The sequence below is a fragment of the Prionailurus viverrinus genome, chromosome A3 (genome assembly GCF_022837055.1).
Source record: "Prionailurus viverrinus isolate Anna chromosome A3, UM_Priviv_1.0, whole genome shotgun sequence".
Taxonomy (NCBI): domain Eukaryota; kingdom Metazoa; phylum Chordata; class Mammalia; order Carnivora; family Felidae; genus Prionailurus; species Prionailurus viverrinus.
The window spans coordinates 52,246,051-52,263,603 of NC_062563.1; the positions used below are offsets into that span (position 1 = coordinate 52,246,051).

A 17,553-nucleotide genomic window follows, 5' to 3' on the forward strand; every position below is an offset into this window, starting at 1 on the left:
TAACACAAAGACAATAAGGTAAAGAAATCTACACACTTGGACCTGACATTTTAGATTAATATTTAAAACCCAGCTGCTTATTATAGGAAGAGGAAAACAATGTTACTAGTTTATCTCTAGGGTTGTTTTTATATTTTTTTAATTTTTTTAATTTTTATATTTATTTTGAGAGAGAGAAAGTGTGTGCAAGCGGGGCGGGGGGGGGGCAGGGGGGGCAGGGGGAGAGAGAGAGAGAGAGAGAGAGAGAGAGAGAGAGGGAGAGAGGAGAGAGAGAATCCCAAGCGGGGTCCACACTGTCAGCATGGAGCCGAATGTGGGGCTCAAACTCACCAACTGTGAAATCATGACCTGAGCAGAAACCAAGAGTCAGACACTTAACCAACTGAGCCACCAGGTGTCCTGGAGTTTTTTAAATACTTTAGATTCTAAAATCTGTACACAGTTGTTCATATGAGGTAAAAGCCAAAAACTGGAAACAACCAAAATATCCATCAAAAGTAAATGGTTAAGGGTGCCTGGGAGGCTTGGTCAGTTAAGCATCCGACTTCAGCTCAGGTCATGATCTCGCGATTTGGGAGTTCGAACCCCACGTCGGGCTCGGTGCTGACAGCTCAGAGCCTAGAGCCTGCTTCCAGATTCTGTGTCTCCCTCTCTCTCTGCCCCTCCCCTACTCATGCTCTGTCTCTCTCTGTCTCTCAAAAATAAATGTTTAAAAAAAAAAAGTAAATGGTTAACCTGTGGAATATATCCACACACAAAATACTACTCAGCAATAATAAAAAGAACAAACTACTGATACACCCAACTTGGATGGATCTCAAGGGCATTACATTCAATGAAAAAAAGCTGACCTCATAAGACTGTATACTGCATGATTCCATTTATATAACATTTTGAATTACAAATTTATAAATATGGAGAACAGATAGTAACTGCCAGAGTTAAGGATGATGGGAAGGAGAGGGGTGGGTATGACCATAAAAGGTGAAGCTTGAGGGAGATCTTTATGATGATGTAGCAGTTCTGTACTTTTAATTGCAGTAGTGGTTACACCAATCCTTACATGTGACAAAATGAAAAAGAACTATACACGCACATTGTACCAATGTCAAATTCCTGATTTTGATATTATAGTATAGTTACATAACACATAACCAGTGCAGAAAGCTGGGTGAAGTATACATAAAACCTCTCCGTACAATCTTTGCAATTTTCCTGTTGAAAACAAATTATTTCAAAATAAATTCTATCAAAAATATGTATAATGGGGCGTGACGGAACTATTAAAAACAATATACAATTGACCCTTGAACAATACAAGTTTGAAATGCACAAGGGTCCACTCACATGTGTACTGTGTACAGTACTATACATATATTTTCTCTTCCTTATAATTTTCTTAAAATTTTCAATTTATTTCAATCGTAAGAATACAGTATGTAATACATATAGCATACAAAATATGTGTTAATTGACTGTTTATATTACCAGTAAGGCTTCCTTCCAGTCAACGGTAGACTGTTAATAAAGTTTTTAGGGAGTCAAAAGTTATATGCAGAGATGCCCAGCTGGCTCAGTCAACAGAATATGCAACTCTTAATCTCAGGGTTGTGAGTTTAAGTCCCATGTTGGGTGTAGAGATTACTTGAAAAAATAAAATCTTAGAAAAAAAAAGCTGTATGCAGATTTTCGACTGCATAAAGTGGGGGGGAATCATGGCCCCCAGCCCCCATATCATTCAAGGGATAACTACACACTTAAAATGTTTGCCTAACAAATTTGTAAAGACTTGCTCCAAAAGAGTTACTTAAGTAAACTACATTTACTCAGTAAAAAATAACAATTAGAATTGGTCAGTACATTAGCAAGAACTTCCTATTATTTTTAGTAATTATCTGTAACATACTGGAGAAACTACCTTTTTTCTTTTGCTTGAAAACATCACTATCCCATAACATAACACAATCCTTTTTTTCCCTAAAGATTTTATTTTTAAGTAATCTCTACACCCAACGTGGGGCTCAAACTCACAACCCTGAGATCAAGAGTCACACGCTCTACCAACTGAGCTAGCAAGGTACCCCAATTCCTTCCATTTTTAGGTAATAGTTCTTAAAAAGCTTTAAAATAGGGCGCCTGGGTGGCTTGGTCGGTTGAGCGTCTGGCTTCTGCTCAGGTCATGATCTCGCGGTCTGTGAGTTCGAGCCCTGCGTCGGGTTCTGTGCTGACAGCTTAGAGCCTGGAGCCTGCTTCAGATTCCGTGTCCCCCTCTCTCTCTGCCCCTCCTCCACTCATGCTCTGTCTCTCTCTGTCTCTCTCTGTCTCAGAAATAAACATTACAAAAAAAAAGGCTTTAAAATAACACTAACCTGTCATTCTTTTCACCCAATAAAGCAAAATTTTTCTATCAGACCTCAATTTAAGTCTTAGCTCTGCCATGTAGCTACAAAACTGTAAAATCCCTAAAATATTAATCATTTCATAAGGGTAAATGAGATACCACTTGTAAAACATAATAGTATCTTAAAAAAACAGCATATGCTCAGAAAGGTTTTGAAGAAAAAAAAAATTTGTTCTGCCATTTTTTACAGATATGACACATAACTCTGTATTAGTTTAAGGTGCACAATACAATGATTTGAGACATGTATATAGTGAAATGATTTCCACAGTAAGTTTAATTAATATCCATCACTTCACATGGTTATAAATTATTTTTTTCTTGTGATGAAAACTTTTAAGATCTACTTGCTCCCTTCACAGCTTTCACATATACAATATGGTGTGGTTAACACTAGTCACGATGTTATCCATCATATCCCTGGAACTTGTTTTACACACAGAAGTTTGCACCTTTTGACCACCTTCATCCATTTTCCATCAACTCCTACACCTACTGGTTTAAGGTTTGCTACTGAAAAGTCACTTAAACTCCAAGTATCAGAAATGGTTGTGACTTAAGTTTTCCCTGACTGCTTTATTTTTTTAAGTTTATTTATTTATTTTGACAGAAAGTATGAGGGAGAGAGGAATAGAAAGAAAGGGAAAGAGAGAATCCCCAGCAGGCTCCACAATGTCAGCACAGAGCCTGACACAGGGCTTGAGATCATGACCTGAGCCCCAAATCAAGAGTCAGACGCTTAACCAAATGAGCCACCCAGGCACGTCCCCAACTGCTTTTATTATGATTTGTTTTATTCAGTTTTTTACCTTTAGTTTATAAATTGCAGGACTTCCTGGGAAAAGTTTAGCTGCTCTTTCAACCCAATATTTTGCTCTTCCATCAGTAACATCATTTTTACAAAGCAATTCTGCAATCTTCAACACAAGATCTTTTTGTGTTGGGTTTAATTCCACTGAACGCTGATATCAGAAAAGAAATAATAAAATTAGTACGATTCCTAAGGTACCTACACTCACCTATAAAAGCTAAAAAGTTATTATTGTCCACACTAAAAACTTTTCTAAATGACAATGTGTTACTTAAAAATTGTTAAAATTAAAGTGCCTTGGAATTTTTTTGCAGATGAATTAAATAAAAATTATGTTTTTATTAGGTAAATATAAAAAAAAAAAAAGAAAAAAACCACCTACAAGAACAGCATTTCTGACCATGTTAGACTTAGAATTTATAGGTGTTAATCTTTTACAAGTGCTAACTTCTTAATGATTAAATTACAGTGTACATTGGGCCAAATAATTTAAAATCTGTTCTAATCTATATTGCTTAATAGTACTATGATACCAACGCTTATTTTCATGGCATCCATAAAATATATTTGAATTTATTATATAAACTACGCTGGGCATATGTGTGGTGGTGCAAACGCTATATTTTAATCTTAACAGTTTACCTTATAACATTCAACAGCCTTGTCTATATTTTCCTCAACTTCATAAAGAAGACCAAGAAATCTGTGAGCTTTGGGATCCCTTTCTTGCACATTAATATATGTAGATATATATCTGTATAAAAATAATATAAAAATAAATAATCTTTAAATTTTCACATTCAGAACTCTATGTAAATACTAACCAAAGAGAACATCTTAAACCAAAGCAACCACTAAACTAACTGACATTGTTATTCTAATTATTGCCTACCACTATTTATTTACAGTAGAATATGCAGACAACTCAAAAGTATCCATAAGAATAAACACATACATACAAAAGTGACAATAAATTCATTCTACCATTAAATACTACATTTACCAAATGTTTTTTCTAATGCTACTCACACATAAGAAATGAATGCATAAATTGCTTTTTCTTCCTGATATTTTGGTAAAGCACTTAAAGGGTTTTACATAGGAAGCAGAAAACGATTATAGTAAATATTTTTAAAGTATCATAATGCAAAATACTAAGAGTAACAACTTCCCAAATAACAACCAAGAGAATGTATTTACCTTTTTTTTTTTTTTTTTTTTTTTTTTTTAAGTAATCTCTACACCCAATGTGGGGCTTGAACTCACGACCCAAAGATCAAGAGTTGCATGCTCTACTGAGTGAGCCAGCCAGGGTGCCCCAAGAATGTACTATTCACCTTCTAAATAAAAAAATAATATCTAACAGTACTGTTCCCATCTAAAATAGAACAGAGGAAAAATTACTAAATAAACTAGTAAATGTAGGTAATTTCCATTTCTTACATCAAGTAACAGCTAAAAAATAAGTTAAACATCTTCAAGGCTCAGTGAGTATTATCTAAGAGAAGTTAGACCAAAGACCAAATCTGAAGGAAAAAGTGTCACATTAATAAGGAACAGTATTGACAGCCCCATTGCTGTTAAATAAAGGTGTTATCATTTTCCTTACTTAATAGCATTTCCATCTTCCCATTAATGCTTTAACCTGCCTGCCTTCCCTTCTAATTTCCTGCCTTAAGCCACTCCCAATCTATCACCAACCTTCTTTGCCTTACAGATGAGACAAAGCTTCAGAGTGTTACCTACTGAGTCAATTAAAGATCTTTTATAGAAGCTATTCATTCTCCTGCCCAGAAATCACAGTTTAATTTTATATTCATTGGTAATTTTCAAACTGATTAAAGTAATAGGTATCTAACCAGAAAGAAATTAAAAATAAACATGGTTCTCTTTTATTCCTTAGAAGTGTTTTAAGCCTAATGATTTCTTGTCCTGAGTATAAACAAGCAGCAGGCATGCAGAAAATACTCATTCTAGGCTCAATCTCCATGGAATTGAGGCTAGTTCTTTATAACAGTCTGAAGTGATCGAATACTTTATTTCCAGGACATGGAAGAAGAACTGCTAAAACATCATATTTTCAGCCATTTCAAGTAAGAATACAAGGGGAAAAATTGATTTTAGAAAACTAAAGTATGTTTACAGTTTGGTACTTACTTTTTAGCAAGATCGTATTCTTTTACTTCATAGTACAACTTTGCAAAATAGAATCCCTTCATTGACTTCTAAAAAAAAAAAATTAAGAGTTTTTACTTTTCATATTTTGAACTTAAAAATTTGTCCTAATGAGATTAATATTAATATATTTGATTTCTGTTCACCTAAAAGGTAGGAAAAAAACTGCCTGTAGAAATGCATATATATTGTAAAAGTCATGACTCCATGTTTTATAATTCTCATCATAAAACAAAAAATAAATTTAAAAAACAGCAAAACAAAAGACGATGTCAGAAATTAAGAATTTATTACCAGCAAGAAACCTGAAAACCATGTAGTGCCACTCTCTCACTTTAAAGATAACTAAACCGACAGAAACCTGTTTTCTTAAGGAAGGTGAGGTATACTAGAAACCTCTCTTCTCTGGTCATATGTTAGCCTTTATGGGGAAAAATAAGCAGGTACTTCCATTCCAGTAAGGCACCGGGAACTCTCTGGTCCAGGTACTGTTATCTCTACAGATCACTATTTTACCCTCAAGGAATTAAAAAGGCAGAAATAAAAGTTGAATTCTTCCAGTAATAAGCCAAGTCCACATGCTGGCTCTTTTATTCCCAAGTTTAAAATGCTGGGACACACCAGATAATGTTGTACACACATGATAAAAGAGTACACAGCCATCAAACACCTAATCTTTGAAAACTATACAAGGACACAGGAAAAAAAAATCAATATATTAAGTGAAGAAGTCTACTACAAGGCAGTATGTTTTCATTTATTCTTTTTATTCTAAAAAATGCAGATTTAGGATTTGTTCGCTATGCCTACTATTATTCACCAGGCACTGTTCCAGGCACTGGGGAACCAGTAGTACACAAAAACATCAGTCGTCATGAAGCCTGCATTTTAGGAGTGGTGACAAGCAAACTGTTATCCATACAGGAGCAAAACAGAGTGCTATATTGTACTATTTCATCTATTATTTACAGTATGTCACATTTTAAACAAAGCTAAAATCAGTATTCATCTCACAAATCACAGAATCCTAACTAACATTGTGCCCATTTGTTTCTTCTTTCCTAGTTGGTAACGGTGCTGGGGCACAAATAGATTCTATAGATTTTATAGATAAAAAATTCTATAGAATTTATATATTCTATAGATTTTATAGATAAAAAATTCTATAGAATTTATAGATTCTATAAAGTAAGAGAGAGACAGAATTGTCAGAAAAGGTCTCATCAAGGAGATATTTGATCAGATACCTGAAGTGATGTGGTTATCTAGGGCAGACTAGGCAGCACCTCAATTACAATAATTTAATCCCCACTGTTTACTATGTTTCAACTTTTCCTTTTCAATGAAACCTACAGAAAATACTCTTAAATCACATTCATCTTCTTACTCTTCTCATGACTTCAAAGATACCAGGCTCTCTAGTTTGACTTCTACCTTAGTAGCACTCCTTCTCAGGCTCTTCCTCACAGACTTCCCTAGTCCTAAACCTCTACCCTTTCAGGAGATCTCATCTGCAACATATACTGAATCTCACCTATGACCACTGATATGTTGACTATAAAATATAGACCTGTGGCTCTCATTTTTCCTGAGCTCTAAACTTATGTGCAAAATATAAAATATCATCACCAAAACCTGTCAGTTCTATGTTATCTCAATCTACTAGTTTTTCTTTCTTTTTTTTTTTTTTAATTTGAGAGAGAAAGAGAGAACAAGGGGTGGGGGGTGGGGGGAGGACAGAAGGAGACAGAACTCCAAGCAGGCTCCACACTCAGCACAGAGCCTAACATGGGGCTCAATCCCACAACCCTGGGATCATGACCTGAGCCGAAATCAAGAGTCAGATGGTCAACCATCTAAGCCACCCACGCGCCCCTCAATCCATCCATTTTTCTACAGCTCTGTTGCTATCACCGAAGTCTAAGCCTGCTATGATCTCTCTCTAGGACTTCTGAAAAAGTCCTAATTCGTTCCTGCTTCCTTGTGTATATTTTTCCTCCCATCTAATTCATTCACCAAAGGGGTATAATTTCAAACATAAGACAATTCATGTTATGCCTTTGCTTAAAACTTAAAATCCTGCCATGGCTTCCAATTATACTTTGAAAATGCCCAAATCTCTCACCAAAGACTAGCATGATATGGCCCCTATCCAGCTCTTTACTTCAACTTTACTTCATCTGGCCTTTGCATACTATAGTTTAATTTTAGCCAATGACTAAAACCAGAATGCATCTCTCTAACGGGGGCAGCCCTGAGGAATGTTTTAAACAATCTGGCCAACAGCAGGCATTAATGTGATATGATTTCCATCCAGTGTTTTCAATGTCATAGAAATTCAATGAATGTATGTAAATGAAAAAGAAACTATAATTCCCTTAAAGTAGACCAATGCCTCATCATCTAAATAAACACACACATGAATGAACAAACAAGATTCTCACTATCCTAATTAAACCACAACTAAGGGGAAATAAGTTTCAGAGAATCACCTGGCCCTCCAAAAAAACAAAAACAAAAACAAATCACTCTATTGGGCATGACTCCAGTCTGGCACAGTGAAACAACGAGAAGTGTAGAATAAGAGGGAGGCCACCTGTGCCACTCACCTCCCTCACCTCCCCTGTACACGTTGGGGAAGCAGGGCTGGGTCCAGTATATCTGTCAAAAACATAACACAGGTATCCTTAGCTGAGTAAAGACAGCAAACTCCAGTGAAGCAAAAGGGGGAAAAAAAGAAAAAAAAATCTACATTTTCAGTAGGAATACAGACCCAGAAAGTGGGGTCTCTGAATCCTTCTGATCTTTTTCAGTTTTGAGGAGATGTTGGAAAAGTTACCATACTAACTTTGGGGAACCAAACCCTCAGAAATCTCACTGTTTGGTCCCTGATATCACTTCTTCCTATCTTCGTGAAGCAGAAGTCACCTATCACTGTATTGTTCACTCACTAAGAGAACTAGGTTTATTGAGATCTTCACCCAACACGAGCTGAGTTTAGACCTTAAGGAGACAAACTGATTTGACTCTGATGACAATGGGTTGTTTACATAATAATCTGCTCAGTACAAAGAGGAGCCACAGTTCAGACATCAACTGCCTGCATGAGCTTACCAGATGAGCAACTAAGACATATGAGGTTCTGACTAAACACTTACAGAATCCCATCTAGGCAGGACAACACAGCAGCACAGTTGTGGTTCAGACAATTCTGGACAGCACTCTCCCACTGTCTTCCCTGACTGAAGTACACCTTCTTCATTATTTCTCACAAAATCCTGTTTATTTCCTTCACTGAATTCATACAGGTCATAATTATTTTTGTTATTATGGGTGTCTATCCCTCAAAACTGTAAGGCTCCACTAAGGTAAGGCCCCTGTGACTTGTCCACCACCATGGAACCAAGAATATTAACTGGCAGGTGTCACATATTCACGATTTACTGAAATACACATAAATTTGTGTACCCCTGATTATTTCCTAATAAATTCCTAAAAACTAAATAACTACTTCAAAGAATATAAATATTTGAACCGTTTGCTATACTGCCAATTTTCCCTAAAGTGTCTACCTATTTACTTCCCTACTCAGTATCTGAATGCCTAAGTCAGAGTGCATATTCTTCAAAATTAATTTTTCCCACTTCTTCAGTCATCACTAATTTGGTAAGTAGAAGAGGTATGACTAAGTCAACCTGGTATTTCTCTGATTAAGAAGATCAGTTTCTAGGGGCGCCTGGGTGGCACAGTCGGTTAAGCGTCCGACTTCAGCCAGGTCACGATCTCGCGGTCCGGGAGTTCGAGCCCCGCATCAGGCTCTGGGCTGATGGCTCAGAGCCTGGAGCCTGTTTCTGATTCTTTGTCTCCCTCTCTCTCTGCCCCTCCCCCATTCATGCTCTGTCTTTCTCTGTCCCAAAAATAAATAAACATTGAAAAAAAAAATTTTAAAAAAAAGATCAGTTTCTAATATTCACACTGAAATATTTATAGTATCAGTTCGCTGCTAACGTACTTTAGCCATTCTCAACTTTGAAAGGACAGAGAAAAGATTATCTCACTAATTTTTAAAGAGTTCTTAACACCCTTAATGGTTCTTAAACCATACTGACATTTGAGGGCTTTTTACAAAGCTTTCCCAGGTTGCCACCTTTAATTCAGTGTTTAATGTGTTTGTGAAATAAAGCTTCAACTTGTATGCAGTAAAAACTATCTTTGCTGTTCATTTTTTTCAAATTATATGGTAAAAAGATCTTTCTCATATGAGATTAATACTCATCTATATTTTCTTTCAGTTTCTCTAAAATTACTTTTAAGTCTAAAACTTAATTTGGTCAATAATACAGGCTAAAGCCCAATTTTTTTAAATAAGTTATTAAACCAAAAAAATTCATTAAGTAAGTGGCAACTGTTCAAGTAACATCTACTAAATGATCCATATGATCCATATTTTCTCCACTGCTTTGGAATATCACTTAGCAATGCCACAAAAGTCTTCTGTTATAGCACCTTAACTTAATAAAACCCCTTTCCCAGGACTCCTGGGTGACTCAGTCAGTTGAGCATCCAACTTCAGCTCAGGTCATGATCTCACATTTCAGTAGTTCGAGCCCAATATTGGGCTCACTGTTGTCAGCACAGAGGCCGGTTCAGATCAGCTGTCTCCCAATCTCTCTGCCCCTTCCCTGCTTGAGCTCTCTCAAACTAATTAATTAATTAATTAAACATCGCTCACAAATGGGGGAGGGGCAGAGAGAGACAGAATCCGAAAAAGGATCCAAGCTCTGAGCTGTTAGCACAGCGCCCGATGTATGGCTCACACTCACAAACTGCAAGATTATGACCTGAGCCAAAGTCGAATGCTTAACACCCAGGCGAGGCCCCCAAGCAGTTTTTTCAACTCATAAAAGTATATATACAAATTTTCTATTTGGATATCACACTCTTTCTTCTCTTAAGGAACCAATACTGCTAAATCATTTTCGTTTTTTCTTCTTAATGTTTATTTCAGGGGGGCGGGGAGGAGGGAATAGAGAGAGAAAGAGAATTTGAGAGGGGGAGGGGCAGGGAGAAAAGGAGACAGAGAATCCAAAGTAGGCTCCGCGCTGTCAGCTGTCAGCACAAAGACAGACGTGGGGCTTGAATCCACCCACAGTGAGATCATGATCTGAGCTGAAGTTGGACACTCAACCGACTGAGCCACTCAGGTGTCCCAAAATCATTTTCAAAGAGCCTAACAAAGTGAGGGAAGAAACAGGGCAATGACAGAACATGGATGTGGACAGTTATTAGGACAAAGAACATGAATGTGTTTTTCATGCTAAGGAAAAACTGCCAGTTGAGAATTTGAATGAAAAAGGAGAAACCAGGGCTCAGAAAGCTGAAAGGGATGAGAACAAAAAAAAGAAAAGGCGTCAGGGAGGAATGTTGAAGAGGAAATATACAGAGACTCATAAATATGGGAAACAAACTGAGGGTTACTGGAAGGGTTGTGGGGGGGATGGGCTAAGTAGGTAAGGGGAACTAAGGCATCTACTCCTGAAATCATTGTTGTACTATATGCTAACTAATTTGGATGTAAATTAAAAAAAAATTAAAAATAAAATTAAAAAAAGGAAATATATGGATAACAGAATAATGAATAGGGCCTGGTGGTTCACTGCCAGTAGTCTCAGTTTACCAAAGAGGCAAGGTAGTTTGATGCATAAAACTTGTGAAGAATTTGACGTGGACAGTGAAGTTCTAATACAGTGACTGAAAGGAAGAAGATAAGGTGGTGATCAAGGACAGGTAAATGGCCCAGAAATAAACACTCACATGTATACATAATCTCTAACAAGGTTGTCAACATCATTCAATGGAGAAAAGACAGTCTTCATTCAACAAATGGGGCTGGGAAAACTGGGCATCCACATGCAAAGGAGTAAAGCTGGACCATTATTTTATACCATGTGCAAAAATTAACTCAAAATGAATTAAAGACCTAAAACTAAGATTCAAAACTATAAAATTCCTGGAAGAAAACACAGGGGAAAAGCTGTATGACATATGATTGGGCAATGGATTTCTTGGAATTGACACCAAAAGCATGGGAAACAAAGTAAAAATAGACCAAAAGGACTACATCAAACTTAAAAATGTTTGTGCATCAAAGGACACAATTAACAGGATAAAAAGTCAACCTACAGAATGGGAGAAAATATTTGCAAACCATACAGTTGATAAAAGAATAATATGTAGGATAGATTTTAAAAACCCCTTACAACTCAGTAACACAAAATCAAATAACCCAACTAGAAAATGAGCAAAAGACTTTATACCAGACATTTCTCTAAAAATGATAATATGAATGGCCTAATCATCAGGGAAATGGAAATCAAAGTCACCATGGGATAGTACTTCATAACCATTAGGATGACTACTATCCAAAAAGAAAAAAATGAAAATAACAACTGTTGATAATAATATGGAAAAGATGGGACCCATGTTCACTGTTAATGGAAATGCAAAACAGTGCAACCATTATGGAAACAGTATGGTGATTCCTCATAAAACTAAAATAAAAACTACCATATGATTCAGCAATCCAACTTCTGGGTATATAACCAAAAGAACTGAAAGCAAGGTATTGAAAAAAATATCTGCAGGGGCAACTGGGTAGCTCACGGTTTGTGAGCTCAGGCCCTGCATCTGGTGAGCCCTGCTCCTAGCTCCACACTCTTTCCCTCTCTCTGCACCTCATGGGATTATCTCTCTCTCCTCTGCCCCTCACTCACTCACACTCTCTAAATAAATAAATGAATAAAGAAAAAAAAGAAAAAATACCTGCGTACTCATATTCATAACAGCACTATGCATAACAGCCAAGGGTTAATATAAGCAACCTTTGTCCTTCAAGGGATGAATGAATAAATAAAATGTAGTATGCACAATACAAACAACAGAATGTTATTTAGCCTTAAAAAGGAAGGAAATTCTATCACAAGGTACATCATTGGTGAACCTTGATATTATACTAAGTAAACCAGTCAAAAAAACAAATACTGTATAAAATCACTTATATGAAGTAACCAAAGTAATAAATTCATAGAAACAAAGTCAAATGGTCTCCAAAGGCTAGGAGAAGGGAAAAATGGTGAGTTGTGCAACGGGTGGAAAGCTTCAGTTTTGCAAGATGGAAATATTCTGCAGCTCTGATGCATAACAATGTGCACTAACACTAATAAACTGCACACTTAAAAATGGTTAAGATGTAAACTTTATGTGTTTTTTTTTTTTACAATTTATAAGCCCTAGGGAAAGGGACAGGTAAATGGACTGTGGAATGCTGGAGACTCAGCTGAAGTTGGAAATCTCAGATTATTTACAGTGGCACCAATTTAGAAATGCAAAGATAAAACAAATTACTCAACAGAGTTTCAGAAACAGTATTTTAGTTTTTATAACCCAAAAGCTAATAGGAAAAGATTAACCAGACAAAAGAATAACTATTTAAATCAATTATATCATCTTATATAATCATATCACAATTGAAAAAAAGAAGGACAAATCCTTTAAAATTGACTCCAGACATCCAGTTTCCAGTCTGGTATATAAGAACTTAGAAGTAGCCACACTGCCCAAAACAACAAGTAAGAAGCTGAACTAAAAAAACCAAAAAACAAAAAACACAGCTCTTTTTAGATCTATAATAAAAGAAGTTAGGTCATTAACTACCTTCCAAAATCAGAGATAAATACAGAGAATCAAACCTCACCACAGCAGAAATCCCCACAGGAACCAAAATCAACCAATATCAAGGTAGGAAAACCTAAACTGTAATAGACAATTGTTGGAAACTCAGTGTGGGCAAGTTTGAGAGATAAAAACTCCATCACATTACTTAAGTTCTACCAACTACATCGTGTCCAGCTGTAAGGAAAAAAAAAAAAAAAAAAAAAAAAAAAAATATGACAAGACATACTAAAAAGCAAAACAAACAAACAAACAAGTTTAAAGATAGAGCAAGCATCAGAACCAAACTCAGATATGCAACAGATACTGGAATTATATCAGACTGAAAATTAAAGTAACTATGACTAATACACTAAAGATCCCAAAGGATAAAGTAAAACACATGAGCAATGTAAGCAGAGAGATAAAAATTCTAAAGCACTAAAAAGAAATTCTAGAGAAGAAAAACAGAAATGAAGAAAGCCTTTGATGGCTGAAGTAAGAATCTCCAAGCTTGAGGATATCTCAAAAAAAAAAAAAAAAAAATCTACAAAGTGAAAAGCAAAGAGGAGAAAAATAAGGAAAAATAAAATAATACCCAAGAATTATGGAACAACAAAAGGAAGAACATCCATGAAAGAGGACTACAATAAAAGAGAAGAGATGAAGGAATAGGAGAAATATCTGAAACAATAATTACTGAGAATTTCCCCCAATTTAATGTTACACAAAATCCCACAAATCCAGGAAGCTCAGATCCAGGATGCTCAACGAACATCAAGCAGAATAAATGCCAATAATATTAATTCACCTACATATATCATATTCAAACAACTGAAAATAAAAAACAAATGACATATAAGCTAGAGAAAACAGACCTCACCTATAACAGAAGGTAAGAAATTAACTTCTCAAAAATTACACAAGCAAAAAAAAAAAAAAAAAAAAAAGGGCGCCTGGGTGGCGCAGTCGGTTAAGCGTCCGACTTCAGCCAGGTCACGATCTCGCGGTCCGGGAGTTCGAGCCCCGCGTCAGGCTCTGGGCTGATGGCTCAGAGCCTGGAGCCTGTTTCCGATTCTGTGTCTCCCTCTCTCTCTGCCCCTCCCCCGTTCATGCTCTCTCTCTGTCCCCAAAAAAATAAATAAACGTTGAAAAAAAAAATTTAAAAAAAAAAAAAATTACACAAGCAAGAAAAGAGTGGAATGAAATATTTAAAGTTGAGAGAAAAAAAACAACAAACCTAGAGTGCAGTACTCCATGAAATTATCCTTCGGTAAGAAATATTTTTTTTCTCACACAAACAAAACTGAAGGAGTTACCAGTAGAGTAAATCTTAAGTTCTCATCACAAGAAAAAAAATTTCTGTGGTGACAGATGCTAACTACACTTACTGTGGTGACCATTTCACAATATATATGAATACTGATTATGTTGTATGCCTGAAATCAATATATTTTATGTCATTTAAACCTCACTAAATACATAAATCGGTAAAAATACATGGTTAGAAAAAGATATACCAATCTAACACTAATCAAAAGCAAACAAGCAAGAGTAGCTACATTGATTTAAAAAAAAAAAACAACACTTCAGAGCAAACAAAGTGATCTGGGATTAAGAGGAGCATTTTGATAAAGTGGTCAATTCTTCTCCTAGGAGACATAGAAGTTCTTAACGTGGTATGTATGCACTTACACACAGTACATGTAAGGTAAAAAACAAAACACTATGTGTGTGTATATATATTAAAGATATATATATAATATATATGGAATATATATATATGGAATATATATATACAGAATATGTATATATATGGAAACTTCTATTTCCCTCTATCAGCAATAGACCCAGCAGGCAGAAAATCAGTAAGGACATAATTGAACTAAACAGTATCATCTATCAACTGGACATAATTGACATCTATGGACTACTTCATCTAACAACAAAATATACATTCTTCTCAAGCTCACATCAAACATTCACCAAAATACACATTATGGGCCATGAAACACACCTGAACAAATTTAAAAGAACAGAAATCCTATAATGTATGATTTCAAACCACAATCGAGTAAAAGAAAGATAGCTAAATAATTCCATATTTAGAAATTAAGCAACAAACTACTAAATTATCCATGGCTAGAAGATGTCTCAAGACAAATTTTTAAGTAGTCTGAACTAAAAAAAGAAACATACTTATCAAAATTTGTGGGATACAGCAAAAGCATTGTTTACAGAGAATTTTTTTTTTTCACACTGTACAGTCCCCTTCAGTGCTCACAGCCCACCAGTGAGGAGGCTGGGCAATGGTTCAGGGCTGCACGCTCCTCTGGCACGGGTACACTATGAAAGGCCCACAGAGAAGGGTCTGCCATCATTCCATCACCATGCACTAGAGAGAAATTTACAGCAACAAATACCCATATTAGAAAAAAATGTAAAATCAATTATCTAAGCCTCCACCTTAGGAAACTATAAAAAGAACAAATTAAATCCAAAATAGGCAGAAAGAAAATAAAAATTAAAGAATAACATGAAACACAGTAAGAAACAGATAAAACCAACAAAACCAAGGGCTGATTCTTTGAAAATACCAATAAAATCAATAAACATACAGTCAGGGTAATTTAAGAAAAAAGACAAAGGATGGAAATCACTAATATCAGAAATAAAAAAAGGGATCACTACAGACCCCATGATTAAAAAGAGAATAAAGGGCACCTATGTGGCTCAGTTGGTTAAGGGTCAAACTTCAGCTCAGGTCATGATCTTGTGATTCATGAGTTCAAGCCTTGCATCAGGCTCTCCACTGACCAGGCAGAGCCTGCTTGGGATTCTCCCTCTGTGCCTCTCCCACTTGCACTCGCACTCACACGTGCTCTCTCACTCAAAATACTTTAAAAGCAAAAAATATTTTTTAAAGATAACACTATTAATAATTCAATGCCCATAAATTTGGTAACCTACATGAAATGCATCAATTCCTTAAGACATAATCTGTCAAAACTCACACAAGAAATAGATCTATATCTATTAAATAAATAGAATAAATAATAACCTTCCAAAACAGAAAGCACCAAATTCACTAGTGAATTCTATCACACATTTAGTAAGAAAGAATTTCTGGGGAAAAAAAAAAAGAAGAAGAAAGAAAGAAATTCTGGGGCACCTGAGTGGCTCAGTCAGTTAAGCATCCAACTTCGGCTCAGGTATGATCTTGCAGTTCGTGAATTCGAACCCCGTGCTGACAGCTCAGAGCCTGGAGCCTGCTTCAGAGAGTGTGTGTGTGTGTGTGTGTGTGTGTGTGTGTGTGTGTGTGTCTGCCCCTCCCCCGCTCATTCTCTCTCTCTCTCTCTCTCTCTCTCTCTCTCAAAAATAAATCAAACTTTAAAAAATTAAAAAATTAAAAAAAATAAGACAGAAATTCTATCAATTCTCTACAATCTTTCAGAGGATAAAACAAATAACTCTTAACTCATCCTTTGAGACCAGTATTACCTTAATACCAAAACCAGACAAAAACATTACAACAAAACTACAGACCAGCATCATTCACAAACATAGCTGCAAAAATCCTCAAAAAAAATTTTTAAAAACCAGCAAATTAAATCCAACAATGTATAAAAAGATTAATACACCATGACCAAGTGGGATTTATCTCAGGTATGTAAGGCTGGTTCAGCTTTCAAAAATCAATTAATGTATAATGTAATCCATCACATTAACAAACAAAAAGAAAGGAAAAAAATATCTTAATCATGTCAATACATGTAGCAAACCATTTGACAAAATTCAACACCCATTCATAAAAAAACAAACAAAAACATTCTCAAAACCAGAAACAGAGGCAAACTTCCTCAACTTAATAAAGAGTATCTACAAAAACTAACATCAAACTTTATTTATTTTTTTACTTTAAAATTTTTGTCAGGCACCTGGGTGACTCAATCAGTTAAGTGACCGAGTTCAGCTCAGGTCATGATCCTAGTTCAAGCCTCACATCAAGCTGTCAACAGAGCCGGCTTCGGATCCTCTGTCCCCTTCTCTCTCTGCCCCTCCCCTGCCTGTGCACTTGCACGCTCTCTCTCTCTCAAAAATAAACAAAACAAATTTAATTTTCATTAGTTAACATACAGTGCCATATTGGTTTCAATCTCTGATTGATTTACTTCGCTTAGCATATATTTTGGTTCCATCCACATCATTTTAAAGGCAAGATTTCATTCTTTGTGATGGCTGAGTAATACTCCATTGTTTGTGTCTGTATATCTGTATGTATCTATATGTATATATAGATACATATATAGATATATACATATAGATATACATAGATATATATATATACATATAGATATATACACATATAGATATACATACAGATATACATATAGATATACATATCTATATGTACATACATAGTATATATATGTATATCTATATCTATACATATCTA

At 35.6% G+C, this 17,553-nt stretch overlaps 1 protein-coding gene and 1 non-coding gene across 4 annotated transcripts in view; both read right to left on the reverse strand.

Annotated features, from left to right (window-relative positions):
- Positions 1 to 17,553, reverse strand: part of LOC125161834 (E3 SUMO-protein ligase RanBP2) — an 82,505-nt gene that overhangs the window by 51,792 nt on the left and 13,160 nt on the right. For 2 of the 3 annotated variants that reach the window (XM_047852006.1, XM_047852008.1), the window contains exons 2-4: positions 5,370 to 5,437; positions 3,855 to 3,966; positions 3,211 to 3,363 (exon numbers count right to left, since the gene is read on the reverse strand). The exons of the other annotated variant lie outside the window; for it this stretch is intronic. In XM_047852006.1, coding sequence (XP_047707962.1) covers positions 3,211 to 3,363; positions 3,855 to 3,966; positions 5,370 to 5,437 — 333 coding nt within the window. The remainder of the gene's footprint in view (positions 1 to 3,210; positions 3,364 to 3,854; positions 3,967 to 5,369; positions 5,438 to 17,553) is intronic. 3 annotated transcript variants of the gene reach the window in all.
- On the reverse strand, positions 15,355 to 15,491 carry LOC125163158 (small nucleolar RNA SNORA42/SNORA80 family). The gene has a single exon (XR_007151316.1). It is a non-coding gene; the product is annotated as a small nucleolar RNA SNORA42/SNORA80 family (small nucleolar RNA).